Source organism: Macrobrachium rosenbergii, chromosome 50, assembly GCF_040412425.1.
Source record: "Macrobrachium rosenbergii isolate ZJJX-2024 chromosome 50, ASM4041242v1, whole genome shotgun sequence".
In the NCBI taxonomy this organism is placed as follows: domain Eukaryota; kingdom Metazoa; phylum Arthropoda; class Malacostraca; order Decapoda; family Palaemonidae; genus Macrobrachium; species Macrobrachium rosenbergii.
Genome location: NC_089790.1, coordinates 4,258,819 through 4,276,466, shown reverse-complemented (window position 1 = coordinate 4,276,466; position 17,648 = coordinate 4,258,819). Strand labels below are relative to the sequence as shown.

General features: G+C 37.8%; 2 protein-coding genes across 3 annotated transcripts; one reads left to right on the top strand and one right to left on the bottom strand.

The window, feature by feature from the left end:
* Positions 1 to 250: 250 nt before the first annotated feature.
* LOC136832517 (lysosomal protective protein-like) lies at positions 251 to 9,416 on the top strand. Of its 2 annotated transcripts, XM_067093431.1 has the most exons (10): positions 251 to 448; positions 1,214 to 1,384; positions 1,508 to 1,670; positions 1,772 to 1,906; positions 3,083 to 3,294; positions 4,601 to 4,700; positions 5,092 to 5,240; positions 5,408 to 5,533; positions 7,938 to 8,091; positions 9,069 to 9,416. In XM_067093431.1, exons 2-10 carry the CDS (start codon positions 1,221 to 1,223, stop codon positions 9,246 to 9,248), a joined length of 1,383 nt encoding a protein of 460 aa, XP_066949532.1. In that variant the 5' UTR covers positions 251 to 448; positions 1,214 to 1,220; the 3' UTR covers positions 9,249 to 9,416. The 2 variants fall into 2 exon arrangements, with proteins under 2 accessions (XP_066949532.1, XP_066949533.1); XM_067093432.1 differs by lacking the exon at positions 251 to 448 and having other exon boundaries at positions 1,200 to 1,384.
* A 754-nt stretch (positions 9,417 to 10,170) lies between these two features.
* Positions 10,171 to 13,745, bottom strand: LOC136832905 (uncharacterized). Its single transcript, XM_067094562.1, has 5 exons — positions 13,396 to 13,745; positions 12,969 to 13,179; positions 11,855 to 12,006; positions 10,541 to 10,714; positions 10,171 to 10,386 (listed from the first exon to the last, which is right to left on the bottom strand). Exons 1-5 carry the CDS (start codon positions 13,711 to 13,713, stop codon positions 10,171 to 10,173), a joined length of 1,071 nt encoding a protein of 356 aa, XP_066950663.1. The 5' UTR covers positions 13,714 to 13,745.
* Between the last annotated feature and the right edge of the window lie 3,903 nt (positions 13,746 to 17,648).

The window sequence follows — 17,648 nt, the reverse complement described above, 5'->3', positions numbered from 1 at the left end:
TGGGTGAATCTGTCAGAGTGATGTAAGCTTGCGTGTGTTTTTAAGTAAAATTTCGAATTGTAAATTGGAAATTTAATGCAGAACGCCAAAGCTAAACACCCGTTTTATTTATAATTCCTTTATTTCAGTGAGAGTCTCTTTAAGATGGAGAAACTCTCTTCAGTACTGTAATAAAAAAAATCCTACAGCATGCTAAATCAGGCATTACTAACGATTTGATAGCTTTGGCAAGCTATCACATGACAGCGATAAAGACACTCGATAGTAACTGAACCAGAAGGTTACAAACCCATGACCTTTCTGATTAGAACCCAAACCTGCTATTCACTTCACCAAAATTGGGAATTTGATGCTTATCTGTAAAGCGATTTCAATCGCTTGCAAACGCATATATAGTCAATTCACGACAATTGTTTCCTGCTTCTCTGTTGCAAGACTCCCGAGGCAGGTCAGTTAATAGGCTTTTATAAGATCAGGTATTAAATATATCAAACTTCTGCAATGAGAAGTGTATTGATACCCTACTCTTGAATTGAATAACATAATATCAGTATATCTATACAGAGTCTGTAAGGTTTTAAACAAAAACCTCGGAAATTATCCAAAGACGAACAGTTAACTGACCATATTTTCCCCATATTACGATTTGTGGTAAAACAACACTAAATGTAATAAGTCGTTTTGACGGTGATGTACTGAATATAATGATATTTAAATAACTTTAAAAGGTGTAATGGTTCTCTTGAACACGGAAAGTAAACAGAATTCTCGTTCAGAGCTTACCATAAATAAATTTTTTTGCGCTATAAGGAAGGTTTAATGTGCGTGCGAACGTATTTTCCAAGATAACCTTGTAAAACAAATGAGAAATGGCAGTTCGGGAATGGAGAACTGTGTGATTTTCCCACGTTTTCATCAGTGCTTCTCGAGGAATAAATTTTTGGAGCACCTGTGGATGTTTACAAAACAGCAGGTTCGCAAAAGCAAAAGGGAAAACATGCGTTTGCTTCTGCTCATTATTAACCTCTGAGCAAAGTTAATAACGTCTTTGTTTGTGGTAAGAATATTTGTTAAATGTAAAAAGACAATACTGTTTTATATTAACAGATTTTTGTAAGGAATGTGCCTTGATTCTGGATGGGCCTTTATTTCACAACAGCCACTTGACCCACTGTTATTGCTGGTTTTCTCAAACACTGTGAATCTATCTCAGGACGAAGATGTGGGGAAGACTTGCTTTGATAGCCGTTGCTATCGTACACTCTGCTTCAAGTGCTCCTGCAGAGGATGAGATCACAGACTTACCAGGTCTCGGATATACTGTGCCCTTCAAACACTACAGTGGCTACCTGACAGGTTCTGAGGGCAAGCAACTACATTACTGGTGAGAGAAAAATTTAAGCGAACATTACCACGCCAAACTTCATGTTATGAAATAGACACGAAATAGTAAAACATTACGTTGTATTTTAGCCTATTATTTTTCTATTTACAATTTTCCCTGCAGGTTCACAGAATCCTCCAACAGCCCAAAAGATGACCCAGTGATGCTATGGATGAATGGAGGACCAGGTTGCTCTTCCCTGTTAGGTCTATTCACGGAACTCGGCCCGTACCGAATTGATCTAGACGGCAAAACTTTGCTGGAGAACGTTAACTCGTGGAACACAGTAAGTTATCGGGGTCTACAGAGAATTCAGGAGGCGAAATTAAGACTTTCTTCTTCTCTCAACAAATTCGCGGTAATTCAATTCATCCTCGTTCTTCACAGGTGGCTAATATGCTGTTCTTGGAGGCCCCGGCTTGTGTGGGTTTCTCCTATGACGTCAATGGCAACTGCACGGCAAATGACGACGATACAGCCATCTCCAACTACAATGCGCTCAAAGACTTCTTCACTAATAAGGTTGGTGGCGACGTGCTTCTTGCTGGTTTCGTTTATAAAATTTAATTTTTTTTTAAGGCCAGTTATGAAAGAAGATGCAGTTCGAGAAATTTCACTGATTCATGTTTGTATGTGCGCCTACAAAACGTGCTCTCTCTCTCTCTCTCTCTCTCTCTCTCTCTCTCTCTCTCTCTCTCTCTCTCTCTCTCTCTCTCACACACATACATACATACATATATACAAACATATATATACATATATTATATATACGTAGTAAATGTGCGTGTATGTCTCCGTGATGAAATTATTATCAGTTAATAAAAATTATATATATATATATATAACTTTAATAATAACAAAGTACCATCACGAAGAAACTTACACATACAAACATATATATATATATATATATATATATATATATATATATATATATATATATATATATACTTGTTCTGTATACCAACCCGCTACCACTTTAAGATAGCAGGCTGCCCATGACTTTAATTAAGAGCTGAGTTCCGAGAAGCGACTATGAAGTAAACGATACTTTTAATGGAAGTAAAAAAAAAAAAAAGAGCACATCGCTTCAGTGCTTATTGCATTCAAAAGAAGGATTAGCCTACTTGTTTGTGTACTTTCCCTTGGCCTGACTATTCCGCCGTGACATCACTATTATCACTGACATTACTGACATCATAAACCGTAAAATAAAACTGAAAAAACCACGTACAGTGGAAAAATGTTCTTGGGAAACATTTTAATATACCGAGAAAATAAAAAATGTAGAAACTTGGAACTTTTAAAGATCAGCGAACCCAGCATCTCCATGTCAAGAACAGCAAACCGAATGGTCCCCATGTTAATGGCAAACCCTTTCCGGTCCGAACTCAATTCCGTATGCGGGCTAGTACTAAACACGGCGAAACTGTGATTCATCAACACTGTTTCGCCGTGTTTAGTACTAGCCCCGGGGGGGTCAAATGCATTTCGCCTTGTTTAGTACTATCCCCTGGGGAATCAAATGTCTGGTGCCGAAGTATTCATGTCTAGAACAGCGAACCCGGTTGTTCCCACGTAACGAACAACGAGCCCAATAATCTTCTTGTAAAGAATAGCGAACCCTGTTGCGAGTGGGTTCGCTAATCTTGACATGATCCGAAACTTTTTATTTCATTACCCGCATTTTCATTTCAGTTTCCAGAGTATCGCAACAACACGTTTTTCATCGCAGGGGAATCCTACGGAGGAATCTACGTGCCAACGCTGACCGTTCAAGTGGTGGAGGGGCTGGAGGATTTCCCGCTCAATTTTCAAGGATACGTCATTGCCAATGGTATCACCAGCTGGATGGATAACAACAATGGCAACATTTTCTTCGGGTATTACCACGGGCTTTACGGAGTCACGTGAGTATGATGCCCTATAATCTGGGAGGGAAACCCTCTTTCAGTTAGTTTCATTTGAAAAAAAAGGCTGCATCGGCAAAGATGATTTCACGTTTCGCTTAATTGTTGTCTGTCTTACTCATTGTTCTGTGGTGCCTAAATCGTTCAAGAAGTAAGGTTTACAACAAGAGCTTACAAAGGGTGTAACATTTCATTCTTAGGCAGATGGACGTCGATCACTGAGTAATGGTTGGTTTGAATTAAGCAGCTAAGCCTTGTCTAAAAGTGTAAGTGTTGTAAAAGGTGTTAGGGATGGACCTCTGAACTTGCCAACTAACAAGAAAGTATTCTATTACTGATAGCTTAAGGGAGTATTTATAAGGCGCTGCCAACGGAACAAGTAAAAAATGCGACAAAGTTTCTTCAGCGCCATCGAGTTTCCTGTACAGCCGCTACAGCGTATAATCAAGGCCACCGAAAATACATCTATCTTCCGGTGGTCTCGGTACAATGTTGTATGAGCCGAGACCCATGAAACTTTAAACACGGCCCGTTGGTGGCCTATCCTATATCGTTGCCAGAAGCACGATTATGGCTAACTTTAACCTTAAATAAAATAAAAATTACTGAGGCTAGAGGGCTGCAATTTGGTATGTTTGATTATTGGAGAGTGGATGATCAACATGTCCATTTGCAACCCTCCAGCCTTAGTTTTTAAGATCTGAGGGCGGACAGAAAAAAGTGCGGACGGACTGACAAAGCCGGCACAATAGTTTTCTTTTACAGAAAACTAAAAATGGAAACTGTGATATTATCTTGATTCTCACTGCTGATTGGCCGCAGGCCTCTCGCATCAACAGGCCTGCATAGGGACAACTTAATCTAAGGCAAAAGGGCAGTAATCCACTTGATTCAATGCGTCAAAGCGATCATACCCTTGTAAATCTTGCGCTGTAACCTTACTTCTTGTACCTCTGTGTTAGTAAATCATAGGAGACAAGAGAAATCAACTCTGCTGGTGCAGTCATTATTTTGAATGAAATTTGTAATTCGCTCAAAAAAAATTAATCTTAGTTATTTCTTCTCTTTGATGTAACTTTATACCAAAGCCATGGCCTAGGTACAAGTAGATACAAAGGTCCTTGTTCCTAATTTTCTCGAAAATTATAATGACAGAATATCAAACCTAGTGTTTTATTGTTTATCAATTCAATAAGAGGGGCTTGTGAAATGTTCGCGTAACGAATGAAACTAAAACGACAGTTTACAAAACAAGTTACTGGGAAATACAAGTTGATTTATTATGCCCTTTTCACCTTTCCCACAGACTATGGGACAGCTTAGTTCAGAACTGCTGTGAGGGTGGTGTTGAAAGCAGAGAGACCTGCAATTTTTATGATCCAACAGATATCGCTTGTCTCGATGCTGTAAGAACTGTTTCGAAGATTTTTATTTTTCTTTATTAACTATACAATACAAAAACCGTTTTAAAAATGCAATAAATGACAAAGGTACGCTTCCTAGCAAAGATTTTTTTCAGTAACTTATATTATTAATGTCAATTAGACAATATTCATCTGTAAATTGTTTGTACCAGTAATTTTCGATGTTAATGTAAAAAGAAAACTTATTACTCAAATGAGTCTTTGGTAAAAGTTAGTTTTACGTGACTTTTAGGTAAATTACTCTGACTTCACTTACATTTCCAAATTTGTCAAATCCTAACGGCAGATTGAATTGCCATGGAGAATCTCCTCACATTCTTAAAAATTATTTTTCTCCTCATCATGAGCGATAATTCTTTTATACTTGGCACAGACAAATGAGGCAAACGGCATCATCTACGGTGGAAAACTTAACACCTACAACTTATACGGTGAATGCCAGACACCTTCACAATCATTCCTTACTCGCTACATGGCTGACTTGCGGGGCTTAAGAATGAGTCGCCACTTCGACTTGAACAGGTTTGAATAACAAACAATTATTCCTCATCATTGGACTCTCATTGCTTTATATGATTGGTAAACGATCAAGACAAAACTCGATAGAAAATTAGTTTCATTTGGAAGAAAATCAGGTTTTCCTGCCATTTTATGGGGGACTATAATATTGTTACAGCATTCTTTTCCAGACCGAACATACCTAGAGAAACACCACCATGCCTCGACTACACCCACGTCATCAACTACCTCAACTCAGCTGAATTCCTGAAGGCCGCCCATATTCATGATGGTCTTCCAGCATGGGATGTCTGCAGGTAGCGAATCTTTTATATGTAAAAGTCTTCATTTTATCTTCTAGTTGTACTGGTAAAGGAGCTGGCAGCTAAAATTCAGCTTTTTGATGATTAATAATCAAATCTATCTAATTCTGTAGGGATATACTGGTAATTTGTTAAGTGTCTGGCTAGTTACAAACCCGTAAAACCAGTAGCTGAAATAAAAAGCGATTAGAAACTGGTTAGGCCTGGTTGCGGGCATCTTGCTGTCGAAATGGACATTTTATCGTGACTGCTTAATAACTATTGTCTAGAACCCAACGTGATATATTTTCTTCGCCCTATTACTCATTTTAATCTCAAAAGCTAACCTGATTCTTACCACTGACATACAAGTCTCTATTTCTCATAAGAATTGATTCCTTAGACGCCTTCTCTCGTACTTAACCAACACTTACTTGCCATATCACTCCCTAATTTTCTCATATACATTACTAATCTGTCTCGACTGTCACTGTCCTGATATGTGGATACGACGGTTAAGGCAGTTTTCATTTATTGCCTAACTCTCGACAAAACTTTTTTTTATTTCCCCTAGTTCTTCCCACCCACCGGCCCCACAACCCATGATCTTCAGTCATATCCTCACTTATTCAGTTCCTTAGAGCAAAGTAAATTGCTTCTCGCACTTGTATATTCTTCATACTGTTGCTTCTCTGTTAAAACGGTTTGTTGAATAAAACACTGGAATACTTATGGATTAATAAATGAAGCTTGTTTAGGCCCATAACCCGTTCATTCCAGTATTAAATTCATTGAAATGTAAAAACACTGGTTATTTTTCGGAAGACTCCAGCCACCTCCCACATTGTAGTTTATATTTTTCTTGGGTAAAACACATCATAACAAAAAAATTCATCTCAGTACATGACCTTCGCAAATACCTAATAACATAGAAAAATAATTAACAAAATTACGACTTATGAGGTAAGACAATACCAGCCTCCCACCCCCTCCATAGCTAATACGGCAAAATTGTAACCAGTAAACACCCCTAGTTTACGTCAGGTTGGTATTGGGGGTTCTTTTAGTGCCCTAGCTATTTTTGTATGAAAAACCCAAAATGATTTTTCATGCAAAAATGGCTAGCTGGAACCTTCCGAAATGGTTGGCTGGAGTTTTCCGAAAAATTACCATAATACTACCGTGCATAGTATTTGCAAACTATGACACTTGCCAAATCCTTGTTCTCTTATAACTAAAATTCCACTTAAATTCGGCACCTAGCCTAACCTACATGTACAGGTAACATACAGTACCAAGAATTACGATTATATCACGAGATGGACAACTTAGAACACTAATTCAAACAAAGTAACAGTAATTCATAACCGTCTGCCAATGAAATACAATAAAGGAGGAAAAATCCAATGGCTACTTACCATCAGTCAATGTAGTAATAATAGCCCTACTAAGCCTAATGCAGTCCAGACTCCAGTTTTCTGTAAAGCTCTTCGTGATACGATATTCAAGTGGAGATCGGGAAAAGTCCAAGACCAACGCAGATAATAACAATTTAAATAATCCTTTTGTAGTTGGAGGCTTATGTGGACGAGCCTGACAGTCCAAATAACACCCTGCGATAGCCTATGGAGATGACAAGCTTCAGTGGGTAGCCTAAGCTACATACAAACTTTTCACATGATTAAGCCTCCCTTCCGTGACACAGTCCGTTTTAGATCTGCTCTAAAACACAGATACAGTGGATAGCAATGACTTAAATCGTTAGTGTGGCAGACGGATCTAGGATTGTTAGTATATTGTACGGTCCAGACGTGGCTCTCTTAACCAACACCACAAGTAAACAATATTTATACAGTAGTGGGCAGAACCTTACACAAACAGCGTGATGATGGCTCCATCTATTGACGGATATGAGTAAAAATATTTATGCTTTTCAAAAACTGGTTTCAAAGAATATCAAAGTATATTAATCCATCATTTCCAAAACTATTAACTAATAAAATGATTGATTATGTATGTGTTCTTTTCTTCACATTCATTTCAGAGGATACAGGCCAAACATATTATTATGTATGTTATAGGTCTAGAGAAATTATACTATTTCTCTCTCTCTCTCTCTCTCTCTCTCTCTCTCTCTCTCTCTCTCTCTCTCTCTCTCTCTCTCTCTATATATATATATATATATATATATATATATATATATTGATATGATGATTACTATATATGTATGTAAGATATGAAAAAAAGTGACTGATGATTATTTAATGAATGATGAGACTATTATAACAACAAATCTGTTGAGTGAGAAAGCATTCTTTTTATCCTCTGAGGACTGATCTCCAACCTACACAAAATTAACACTCCATCCCCAGAAAACTTTTAAATACACCGTGATCTTTTACGCTTTTGTTTTTTCTAGTGATATCCTAGAATACTACGGAAATTACGATACTATGGAGGAGCAATACAAGTACTTGACCCCTAGAGTTCACGGTCTATTCTTCACTGGTGACGTCGACATGGCTTGCAACTTCCTTGGAGCGCAATGGTTCTTCGAAAAGCTGAATCTAGAGGTATATATATATATATATATATATATATATATATATATATATATATATATATATATATATATATATATATATAGCGTAGTAGACTTACAAATAACAAAGATTATCGTAATTACGACCCACTTATCTCAGTGCTCTGCACAGTGAAAATCACAGTAGACTTATGACGGCCCTCAATGTTATACTTCTTGATTTCTTTTAGAACATGATTTTCAGATGAAAATGAAGGATTCATTACTTTTGCACCACATTTGAGAAAGAAGTAGATAAACCTTTCCTCTGAATTTTGACCAATTTATTGCATCAATACGTCAAAAGTGTGCTAACATAAGAGAGGGTTGGGAGGGCAAGGCCCAATCCCAGAGACTTTATGTACCGTCCTAAAAAGCTCAGACCGAGATACCTTAATTCTACATACTTATACAGTATGGTAGCTTGCTGGACGAGAAATACATTGCATAATTGCTAAGGTAATACACAGCCATTAATACACACAGTCCTACTTATCCGCAACTACAAGAACTAACTTATGCTAAGAGCAAAAGGGAGCCATTATCCTCCAGACTCGAACAGCTTAAAGCTTTGTGCAACTTGTTCATTAAGATGAGAAGCATTCTACAAGTCCACGTAATTAAAAAAATAGCAATCTGTACCTTTTAAATAACCACTGTCCTCCTAAATGTACAAAATACTAAATAATTTAGGCCAAAGGCCAAGCACTGGGACCTATGAGGTCATTCAGCGCTGAAAGGAAAATTTGAGTGTAAAAGGTCGCAAAGGTGTAACATGAGGAAAAACTAATTGAACTACAACTGTTAGAAAAGGGTGGAAAGTAAATTACGTACTTATCTTAGTCAAGTTTTCCTGCATGCTCTGCTTTCGGGGTATCCCTTTTATTTTATATAAAAAATGGTACCATCTTAATCTTCTGCAGTGATAATGCATTCTTCTCTAATCCACGATGCTTCGCCATGCAACAGGTTGTTGCCAGCCGTAGGATGTGGTTCTACTCTGACAAGAACTTGGTGGGAGGTTTTGTCAAAGAATTCAAGAATCTGGACGTAGTAACCGTCCTTGGTGCAGGACATATGGCCCCTGAAAACAAACCTGAGGCTGTACTCAAGCTTATAACTTCTTTCATCAACGGGGACCCTTACTAGAAATTCCTCAAGCTCACTGATTTCATAAATTCTCTTACCTAACCCAATATCAATTCACGCAAAAAGATTTTGGTATTAATTCATGGACTGTACGGTTTATCGAGAAGTACTTGTAATTATGCCTCAATAATAAAAAGATTACGTTTAAACGTACATAATGAAAAGCAACTTTGTTTCATTTACATTTAGTGAAATGGGTGTAATGAAATAAATATTACGATGTTTAGTGAGGGCTCATTAAACCGTGAGTGTCGAATCATAATGATGTATTTCAATTGTTAGGCCTACTTCTCCAACCAGACTAGCGGATTAAATGAGTCCATGTGTTTCTGCATATATTTATATGCCTATAATACACCGGAAATAAAGATATGAATATGTGATCGATTACTAACCTAGAAATTTATAACACAACTGATATATATTTTTTAAAATAATTTATGTTTTCCTAAAAGTTATTCTTCAGTGTGCATTTACCGACTAAGGTATACCAAATGACCATTCTTTTCTTTTTGAAAACTTTAACTCAAGAAGGCCTTTACTATAACCTTGGAGGAAATCAGAAGAACAAGGTCTGTTACAGATTTGTTTGTATCTAGAGGTTCTTGACCCATATCACCGTCAGTAACAATCGATAAACGATTTTGATTTTGTTTAAGTTCCCGTTTCGACCATGTAGTGCCAATGAAAAGTTAGAGCACATCACAGCTCTGGCAAGCAGAGAAGTATTTTACAGGATTTAGACCCTTAGGTGGTATGCTGGGAGCAGGTCTTTTCATAACCTAAAGATGCCACCGCCAGGCAGTAAGGTGATGATTATAATGGAAGCCGCTTTAGTTTTTTTGACTGTTCAGTTACTTGCGTCTACTGAGTTACTGGGCCAGCATTAATACTGGTTTCCTAGCTGATATTACTACTCTCTTTAGCAGTACAACCAGTCTAAATGCTGCCGAGGACGGCACTCGACAGGGCATTCTGTAGAAATCTTTTCTCCTCGAAATTCCTTCAGGTATGACCTCTGGCCTACGAAATCAGAGTTGACCCTCTGAGAAGGAAAAGGATGTGAGCCAGAATAAGACTTGCAGAAATACGAGTCGTGTATGGTGACGTTACTCTGAGCTACTGGCCACAGTATATTCTGGGGAGAAAAAATTAAAACGTGTTGAAATGGTTAGTTTTTCATTTCATCCAAAATATATTAATAATTATAATGAATTAAGCTAACATAATGTAAAGAGAATATATAAGAGTAATCAGGACTTGAGTATGTAACTAATCGGGAGTTCTATAACTCGTGCAAAACTAACCGCCAATCCCTCTTGGTCGGCGTCGTAACGATCCCCTGTCAGCATGATCAGATCTCTTATTTCCCTGATCGTCTCTCGTTGCCAGTCGCCACAACCTCCCCACAACCCTGCCAGCATGAAAGTTCCATGGAAAGGGTGGTCTCTCATGACGTGGAAACACTGTCGTAAAAGGCGAATACAAGTGCACATGTAGTGACGGGGAGGGACAGAATAAAAACGACAAGTTCTTTCTTTTTTGTATGAGGATGCGAAGATTTTTTAGAGGAATATGAAGTCAACCCAGTTTGGTGATGGCCGCTGAAAGGTGTTGCTTCCCAGAATGTGTCGTGTCGGTCTAAATATTTCTGCCTTGCTCCCCCGAGCATAATACAGTACAGCGTCTCCCTTTTCTGCTACTTTCAGAGATTAACATCACTTACTGGCTCTATTTCTCTCTCTCAATTCGGGCTGGTAAGAAATAAGAGCCCGTTCTGGCACAAGGCCAGCTTACTTCTTTTTTATAATGGAGAGACTTAGACGAGCAAAATACCTAAATCTGACTGTGGAAAGAAAATAAAAAAATAATAAAAGGTGGTAGATAATGAGAGATTATATAATGATAAAAGAGGGAAAAATCTATATATAAATGGGAATGCCTTCTCAGATAATGGAAGACGCTTCTTTGAGAGAGAGAGAGAGAGAGAGAGAGAGGATATTTGCGAAATAACATTAGATGCAGAGATTAAATTGCCATTGTTTTTCTTTAGTGAAATATCTGTAAACTTTTCTCAATATTCCCTTAGTGAAGCAAAGAGAACAAGCTTAGGACAAGTTCTCATTATATGCGTTGTTGACTATCTTGATTTGTAACTTATATATACCGGTAAACTTTATAACTCTCTAGCATAATCCAGCTTAATCTAGCAACAATAAAAGTAAGTCTCTACATTTGTATACTTGAAAAGAGAAACCGAGCGGAATTGAGTTATATTTCAAATTTTGTTTCTCTGATGGGCCTATCGCTTTATATCCTCAAGTTGTCCACAGTACAGTCTCGCCTAAATATAAACTCGTGTATACAGTGTATATACTGTATATGCATAAGGTCTACAGAATACCCTCTAGACCTTGTCCTGGGTGAAAGAACCTCTCAGCGGCCACCATGCACCGATTGATTTGACTTATAGTACGACACATCAACCAAAAATTGAAAGGGACAGCCAATCGGATGTCCGAGAAAGATTATATCAAATGACTGCAAGTTATTGAATTATTATTACGGGCAAAGTTACACAATTATTGCCAGCACTGCGAACTCACTTTTCCGCTCTGCAGCCACTCGTTAACGGCATCCACCTCTCGTTGCAAAATAGGAGAGTCACTGTCCCGGAGGACGTATCGGTCGACTAATGGGTCGCCCACGGTGGCGAACCTCCACATTCGACCTATGAATTTGGTGACGTTGCCTAAAACTGAAAACGGAATTTATGACTACGATAAAAACCAGCATTTATTTTTTCAGCGGAACATTTTATTGTTGTTCAAGGAGTGCTACGTCCAGACTTGATTTTGTGTTTTTAAAGACAAACCCCTTTGGACTTGTATATAAGATGAACAAAAACCCTCATACAAGTGGCCACACTAATTTGACATTTCCCTAGCAAATATATAATGTATGGAGAGGGTTCTCAGCCTGGTTTAGAGAAGGCCATACGCCTATAAGTCTATGAGAAAAAGCCTTTAGCATATAGGATGTACGAAAAATATCCCAGTAGATAATGCTGCCAAACAAAGATAACTTGAGTCTTTTAACTGCCATTCTCTGTGTCACCCTCTCACCAGACCCCTTTGAATAGAGCGTGGAAATCATAACTGGATGATACTAATTAATATAGGGATCTGCATAACCCGAACTCAAACCTAGGCGAAGCTTTTGGAATTGAACATTTCTTAATGTTTATCAAATAAAATTTTAAGGAGGTATTTGAATATTAAACACACCATTTGGGGAAGACTAAATGAAATGTGGAGAGTTTTAGAACGCTTTCTGGTCTGGTAGACAACATAAATTATGAAAGTAGACAAGAGAGAGAGAGAGAGAGAGAGAGAGAGAGGAACAACTGACTTGAAAAAGTAAATGACATTTGTTTTATGGGTAAAAAAAAAATCCTACGCATAGTTTTCCATAAAGAAGCAAATAAAATCACGAAACAGTAACAATAATGAGAACCCTTTATAATGAATGCTACAAACAAAAATATATGAACATTCAACAGTACTAGATGCTTTAGTTAGCCCGTTCATTTTACGATATGTTCTTCAACGTTTTGGGGGAACAAGTCATTTTATGAAAATCTAAGTAAAAGTAAATACAATTTTCTGTGAAACATGCTTAAAGCTAATATACAGTCCACAATTTTCATGAGAAACTAACCTGGTAGTCTCTCTGCGTGACAGCTGTCAAAATGAGGATACTTGCAAGCTAGCTTACATATCCAGTCCTTGACGGTGGCGTTGGACACGTCTAGACGATGATAAAATCTTACGTTCCACCCCGGGTATACCTCAGATGCCCGAGGCACTATGAAATCCATACCTGTGTAGTATTCACTTGGAAAGTCACCGTAAACTGAATAACTCAGTACCTGCAATTGATTTCCTTTCTTACACACATTTTCGTAAACGGCTGGAAGCTCTGTAATCATCTTTAAAATATGTATAACAATTATGCACAGTATGTCATAATAAAGAAAGTTGTTTGTCAGCGATGTGATGGCTAAAAAGGCAAAATTTGTTAATTAGATTCTTTTTCTGTAAAATTCCACATTCACAAAGATTTGACCCGGTCACTCGGAATAAACCCTTTGACCCGGTCCTCTAAAGGTAGCCCAGTCACCGCACGTCGACTCTCCGAAAACATCTTTCATCCTTCTAAAGACTTCGTCAGACGAGGCGAACCTTCCTGGGGATCCTTGGGGCAGAGGCACTAGGACAGTTCTCTTGCACGGGCACATTCCTAAGTCAAAAGTGACGTTGCACAAACTGCTAGTGTCATAGGCCTCTGGTACATAGGAAGCTGATCTTTCCAGTAACCGGCGTATAAAGTTCTTGTCCCGTGCAAATAAAGATTTCTCGAGGGTTAAGTAGTACATAAGTAAAAATGACGAGGTGATGTACATCAGCACCAAATAGCACTTCACTATTTTGGGAATTACCCGTTGCATCTGGAAAGGGCAAGTACACACATACATACATTTACATATTCGTAAATCATACCTATTTCTCATTAAATGGTAAACAAACCGCAGCTTTTGATTGCCTGTACTTTTTCCATATTTATCGAAAACAACTTTCGCCTCTGGTCTTAAACTTTTATGATTCACAATCCTTTGTTTCTTAACCAACTCACAGTGATATTCACGTTAATATTCACACAAAACTAAAACAATTCTTACTTTCAAAAAATAAATCATACCTGCTCATGATAAAAATTGGTAAAATTATATGTAAAATATATTTTATCATTGATAATTTTGATGTAAAATTTATTGATAAAACACAAAGTGACAAAGGTTCAGTATGGAGAACATCCCAGCCACTATTCCCAAGATATTTGTAGCAGGGTGTTTATTGCAAAAATATCAAAATAGATTAACACGCCTTGTTTTATTAAAAACAGCGAAAATGTTTTGAAAAACACCTAGGCCTATGATTTGGATGCCATCAATATTGGCATAAATAGTACACCCAAATGTACCTTTAGCCAACGCTGGCCCTTGTCAAGAGGATGGTAAGTTTGGTAAGAAATAAGAGACTAAGAGATCTAGTATAAACGTCCAGACTCAGGCAAACTAACACCTGAGATGGCAATCAACTATAAACTGTTTAGACTATTATTAGAGGCAAATACACAAGAACTGTACTTAAGCCTAAGTGGCAAACTTTCTAGACCGTGGTGGCAACCTACCTTGAAATTCGAGCCAGATGCACTCAACTTGTAACCGACTTCTCGGAAAATGTGACAACGGCAAAGTCTTTGGACTTTGAGTCACTCATCACGACCGATCATGCCCGCCGTGATGTGAAGGCGATGCAGCTCTTCGATGGTTAGTGGAATCTTACTCAAGCGTGAACTGGTGACGTAGCATATCCATAGCTATAGCACTTTTAGCTGGTGGTGCTACTACCAGGAAAAACTTAGTAAATATCCAGCAATTTGATATCGTAGTATCTGTGGAGATTTCTCGAGCTCCTGTATGGCTAGGCTCCTTAAGGCCTGTCCACACTAGGAAACATTGTTTGGAAACAAAATTTGCAAACTGTTTGAAAACAGTTTCTTGGAAACTGTTTGTAAACAGTTTGGAAACCGTTTCCAAACAGCTTGGAAACTGTTTGCAAACAATGTTTCCTGTCCAGACCTCAGTTGTCGTGAGGATGCCTGCTGGTGCAGTAGCCTCTGTATTTCACTTGGCAGTTTTAATGCACTCAAGGAGGGATAAGAGAGAGAAAAAGAGACGGGTGAGGAAGTTTTTAGGGAAAGGAGCGTGTCATGCTGACTAGCTTCTGGCGTGTATGTATATGTACACATACATATATATATATGTATAAGTATGAATGTTTAAGTGTATATGTAATTATATATACACATACATATATACACGTATACATACTTGATAATGTGGACTGTTTGTCCAAGAAAGCTTGTAACTTTTTGAATAAAAACTCCATTAGATACCATCCAGTTTGAATGAGGACCTTTTAGTAATATATATATATGTGTGTGTGTACATTATACATGTGTATATACACATATACACACACAGAAACACTAAATGTTTTCCATTCTGGATGGGAAACAAATATACAGTAAAAAGTGTTTCTAAACTGTTTCCAAACAGTTTCCAAACTGTTTGCAAACTTTGTTTCCAAACAATTTCCAAACTGTTTGTTTGCAAACAGTTTGTTTTGTTCCAAACAATGTTTCCTAGTGTGGACAGGCCTTTTTAGGTTAACGAGTCTCACAGTCATAAATGATGTTCGTTAGCACATGTATGATTGTTCCCATGGGAACCCAGTTTAAGAGTTTATATATATAGATATGTATAGTATATCTTAAATTGCCTAGTATTAAAGGATAGCTGGTTCAAAATACCTTCTTAGTTGTATAGTTATGAGAACATATTATTTCAAAAGGCTTCACTGAAGGCACTTATGAAAGACTGATATGATTTTGCATTTATAACAGCAAAATATTAAATAACAATGCAATTATTCACAAAAAACCAGTCTTAATAAAAGCATGATGACACGGCCCTATCCCGTGGACAATGAAATATTAGTGAGTAACAAAACAAATTATCTGATGGTCCATGGAGGGAAGAGATCGAGGTAGTGACTGGTGATTCCAATTTCCACCTGCTGTCATACCCGCAGGGTACGATAGTTGCAACGTGGTTGGGCAGACAAGTAGCACATGAAACTGACGCGAAGACGCATGATTTTAGCGGGAACAAGGTCTAGACCTTGAGCGGGAACACGCTGTATCTTGGGGCCAATCTGAAAGTTATTTAGTTTCGATGCAATAAAAATGTCCAAAGCACATGAAATAAATTGGGAATTACGTACCACAACCACACTATTTACCAAAATCAGTTATGGGATGCATACACTATACAGTATGTTAAGCTTAAGAAATCTCTGGCAATCTCGCTTAGAGATGGGAGACGGCCAGATTGGCGCTGTATTCAAAATTTGGACAGTGTTATTCACGCTCTCCTAATTAAAAAAAAAAGAAAAAAAAAAAAACTATTTTTTATACCTGTTGAACGTTGATTCACATACTGTACTACTGCTTACGTAATTTCGAGAGAAATTTACAAACCAAACGGGAAGATTGTGAGGGAAAGAAACTTTCAAGATTTATTTTTTCCTTCCCGTTGAGTTTCCAGCGTCCTTACCTTTCATTAAATAACATTAATATCATCATTTCCTAAATGCCGCTACTCAATTTATAATCTTTATTCTGCATGCTTGTGCATAATTGATTTTTAAATGACATTACATAACTAATTTATCACACTTTTCATTAAAAGCATTTTCACTGAAGTCCTTACGGTTGGAAAATATGAAAACATCGTCTGGAAAGAGGTGAATGAGAAATACAACAATATCCATATGACTGACTAACAGTTTCAGGTGTCACGGAAAAAATTAATCCTGATTATTAAAAATCGATTATTTATGATTTGATTTTATGAAATTTAGGTTGTCTGACCAAGAGCGGAGGAGCTAGGGGCCGTAAAGACGCTGCAAACACCCTTTAGTAAATGCCTACAGTGCCCCACGTGGAGTACACTGATAGCATTAGCCCCCCTTGGGTTGCATATGAAGGAAAGTAATGTGGTTGGTCAAAATATGTTTGGTAATAGTTTGTTGTATTTTGTAGTCACATCTCATTGGTTTAGCTTTCCATCTGGTATTCTGAAAACTAAGCATCGCTGGGCTATACATCAAAGGATTGCTCTCAATCCTAGCATATCATCCTTCGCCAGTCTTTGGAAGTGTTTCACCTTCCACTGGTTTGTGACTGAGATCCCTGTGTGGCAGTTTTTGGGACATAATATTTCACATTATGATTGACTCAGTGTTTTTCTTTCATTTCCCTTCAGTTCATGATTTCTGGTAGGCTGAAATTTGTTGCCAAGTTCTCTATCGCCGCCTGATTGGCTGAAATGAGTTGCAAAGTTCTCTATTGCCACCTGATTGGCTGAAATGTGTTGCAAAGTTCTCTATTGCCACCTGATTGGTTGAAATGTGTTGCAGAGTTCTCTATCACCACCTGATTGGCTGAATGCATTGCAAAGTTCTCTATTGAAACCTGACTGGCAGAAACGTGTTGCAAAGTTCTCTATCGTCACCTGATTGGCTGAAATGTGTTGCAAAGTTCTCTATTGCCACCTGATTGGCTGAAATGCATGGCAAAGTTCTCTATCGCCACCTGATTGGCTGAAATGTGTTGCAAGTTCTCTATTGCCACCTGATTGGCTGGAAGTGTTGCAAAGTTCTCTATTGACACCTGATTGGCAGAAACGTGTTGCCAAGTTCACTATTGCCA